Raw genomic sequence first — 3501 nt, forward strand, 5'->3', positions numbered from 1 at the left:
GGCGACGGGCTTTTTTTTTTTTACGGTCATTGGGGGGGGGGGGGATGAGCAGATCTGCCCTGACAGAGAAGCCAGAGCTGGTTCCTTTATAGAACTCTGTCTTAAAGGTGCCACTGGACTGTTTTGGTTTACTAGCTATGGGGGGGGGGGGGGGGGAGGGGGTCCCTCCTGGAGAAAGGCAGGTGTGCCTCAGACCCCCCACCCCCAGGGGCTGCGGACAGGAGCACTGGTGGTGGTGGCCGTTTCTGCTCCCCACCCCCGCCGGTGGATGAATGGCTTGGAGGAGGAGGAGGCCAAGGGGGCAGGAGGGGGGGGCACCGCCGCCTTCCTAGGCAGACCCTACTGAGGACACCTGTGGCCCGGCAAGCGTGTCTCTGTGCTTGTGTTTGCGCCCACTTCGGACTGGCGGTGTGGTCGTTGCCAGGGTGCGACCGGGGTCCCTGCAGAGCAGATGTGCAGTTAAGCCCCGGGCAAAACACCAGCTGCTCACCTTCCCAGGGAGGCTCCGTCGTCTCATAGGCCGCTCTGCGTGGCACGGCAGCTGTCACATGGGGTGGCCCGGCCGCATCCCTCCCCCCTCCCCTGCGAGGACATGTTTCGTCATCGCTCGAGCCAGAGGATCATCCCAAACAGCCATTCCGGTGGAAAACAAACAGGGCGCTGACAAGACAGCCTTCCAGCTTCAGAGGCAGCGCCCGAAGAGCCACGATTCTCTTGCAAGGTTTTCCCTTCCACACACCGAGCGCGACCCGCGCCAGCAGCATGATGCCTGCTGCCTGCCTGCTAGGCCGTAGGCATGTGATGGGAAACATCCGCCCATTTCTTCTTTCTTTTGAATGGCGAGGGGGACACACGTGCACCACTACAGAGTGTTCTGTATCTGAAGACATGAGCTGTGACTCACGAAAACTCATCCCCTCCCACCAATGCTCCCTCTAAGCTGTGGAGTCTTGTGAGCAAAAAATCCTACTTTGTGAGCTGCGGGCATTAAGGTTGTGAGCCGGCGATTTGGCTACCGCATACATTAGTTGGCTCTGGAGCCACATCCTTCCTGAGCTAAGACAAAAATGTGTGAGCCGGAGGCTTAAAGAACTGTGAGTTAGCTCACATCAACTAAGCTTAGAGGGAACACTGCCTGCCACATATTTTGTTAGCCTTTAAGGTGCTCCTGGACTCTTGTTTTTTCTACTGGACTCTTCGTGTTTTGTTTAGACTGTGAGCTACCTTGAAAGGAAGAAAGGCAGCTTAATAAATGTTTTCAAGAAATAGGATAAACAGGAAATAACAGCCTTGTGCAGGGAGCAAGCCAGTCCACACGAGGCTGAGCACTGAAGCCTCTTGGGTGTCATGTTTAAGTCAGGCTGCAAACTGTTGTTCGTGAGGATGAGCACGACTGTTTCACCTGCAGGGAGGGGGAAAGGGGGGGTCACCCTTTTATTGCATTGAAGATCCCACCCCCATTGTGAGTACAAGAAACAGACCGAAGCACATCAAGACATGTTGGACTAGATGGGCCATTGGCCTGATCCAACATTGGCTTCTCTTATGTTCTTATGGAGGAGGAGGAGGAAAAGAAGAAGACGAGGAGGAGGAGTTTGTATTTATACCCCGCCCTTCTCGGAGTGGTTTACAAACTCCTTTCCCTTCCCCTCCCCACAACAGACACCCCAGTGTTCCCTCTAAGCTGAGTTAGTATGAATTAGCTCACAGTTTTTTAGCCTCCGGCTCACACATTTTTGTCTTAGCTCAGGAAGGATGGCTCCAGAACAAACTAATTTATGCAGTAGCCAAACCGCTTGCTCACAACTTTAATGCCGGTAGCTCACAAAGTAGGATTTCTGCTCACAAGACTCCACAGCTTAGAAGGAGCAGTGCCTGTGAGGTAGGTGGGGCTGAGAGAGCTCTGAGAGAACTGCCCTTCCAAGGACAGCTCTTGTCAGAACTATGGCTTGCCCAAGGTCATCCAGCAGGTGCAAGTGGAGGAGTGGGGAATCAAGCCCGGTTCTCCCAGATTAGAGTCCGCGCACTTAACCACGACACCAAGCAAGCATCAAGAGACAACTAGCCCACATCATGGGATGCTGCCTTTTCCTCTTGGCTGTTCCCAATGTTGGTTTCATCCCCCAGCCCAGATAAGGGACCTTATGCAGTTCCGCAGGGCCTGCAAGACGGAGCTCTTCCGCCAGGCTTTCGCATAGGGGCCGCTGCCGCCACCACCACCAATGGTGGTGATACCATCGGGATTAGGAATCGCCCTTGGAAGTTCCGCCATAAATTGCATAGCACTGACAGTGTGGGATTGGCTCGAACTATCTGCTGGACAGTGCCACCCCAATGGGGAGGATTGAGGACGCCATCAAAACCACTCCAGACTGCCTTGTTTACAGAAAGCACTTTATTATTGTTATTAGTATTCATGATTTTACTGTTTTATCTGGTTTTATGTATGGGCTCATGCCCCTTGTAAGCCGCCCTGAGCCCGCTCGCGGGGAGGGCGGGGCAAAAATGCCTAATAAATAAATAAATAAATAAGGGCACCCCACTCTCTGTTGCATGAGCCACTGACACGAACGGGGCTTGTTCAGTGGCCCTGGTGGGCTACAGAGGCTGTGCTTTGCAGACCGAACTCCCTGTTCGTTCTCGCCCCTTCTGTGTGCTGCTGCTGCTGCTGCCGCCTTCAGTCATCCCGTACGTTAGTTGATTGGGGGGGGGAGGGAGGTCTGTTCCAAAAAGAAGGCAGATGTTGTTCAGCTTCCATTAATTTCCCCCTCAGAATAAAGCAAGCCAAACTCTGGGACAGCAAAAGAACTCAACTAAAAATAATTTATTATAAATCAAAACTCCATACAGAAAGAAGCAGAGGTCCATCAGTGGCTCTTAGACACCAGGTACAGATAGGAACTCTCAGTCTGGGGCAAGGGATGCTCTGTATTCTTGGTGCTTGGGGGGGCAACAGTGGGAGGGGCTTCTAGTGTCCTGGCCCCGCTGCTGGGCCTCCTGATGGCCCCTGGTATTTTTGGCCACTGCGTGACACAGAGTGTTGGACTGGAGGGGCCATTGGCCTGATCCAACATTGGCTTCTCTTATGTTCTCATATGGAGCAGAGGTCCATCAGTGGCTCTTAGCCACAAGGTATAGATAGGAGCACTCGGTTTGGGGCAAGGGATGCTCTGTATTCTTGGTGCTTGGGGGGGGCAACAGTGGGAGGGGCTTCTAGTGTCCTGGCCCCGCTGCTGGACCTCCTGATGGCCCCTGGTATTTTTGGCCACTGTGTGACACAGAGTGTTGGACTGGAGGGGCCATTGGCCTGATCCAACATGGGCTTCTCTTATGTTCTTACAGATGTTTACTGCCTCGAGAGCCAGTTTGGGGTAGTGGTTAAGTGCACGGACTCTGATCTGGGAGGACCGGGTTTGGTTCCCCACTCCTCCTCCATTTGCACCTGGCTGGATGACCTGGGGCAAGCCGTAGTTCTGATAAGAGCTGTTCTTGGGGGGGGGG

General features: G+C 53.7%; 1 protein-coding gene across 1 annotated transcript in view; it reads right to left on the bottom strand.

The window, feature by feature from the left end:
* Window positions 1-2685, bottom strand: part of MAPK8IP2 (mitogen-activated protein kinase 8 interacting protein 2) — a 61398-nt gene extending 58713 nt beyond the window's left edge. The window contains exon 1 of the mRNA XM_015420663.1: window positions 2603-2685. Within this exon, the coding sequence (XP_015276149.1) occupies window positions 2603-2685 (83 nt within the window). The remainder of the gene's footprint in view (window positions 1-2602) is intronic.
* Between the last annotated feature and the right edge of the window lie 816 nt (window positions 2686-3501).

This window comes from Gekko japonicus, unplaced genomic scaffold, assembly GCF_001447785.1.
Source record: "Gekko japonicus isolate JY-2015 unplaced genomic scaffold, Gekko_japonicus_V1.1 scaffold1201, whole genome shotgun sequence".
In the NCBI taxonomy this organism is placed as follows: domain Eukaryota; kingdom Metazoa; phylum Chordata; class Lepidosauria; order Squamata; family Gekkonidae; genus Gekko; species Gekko japonicus.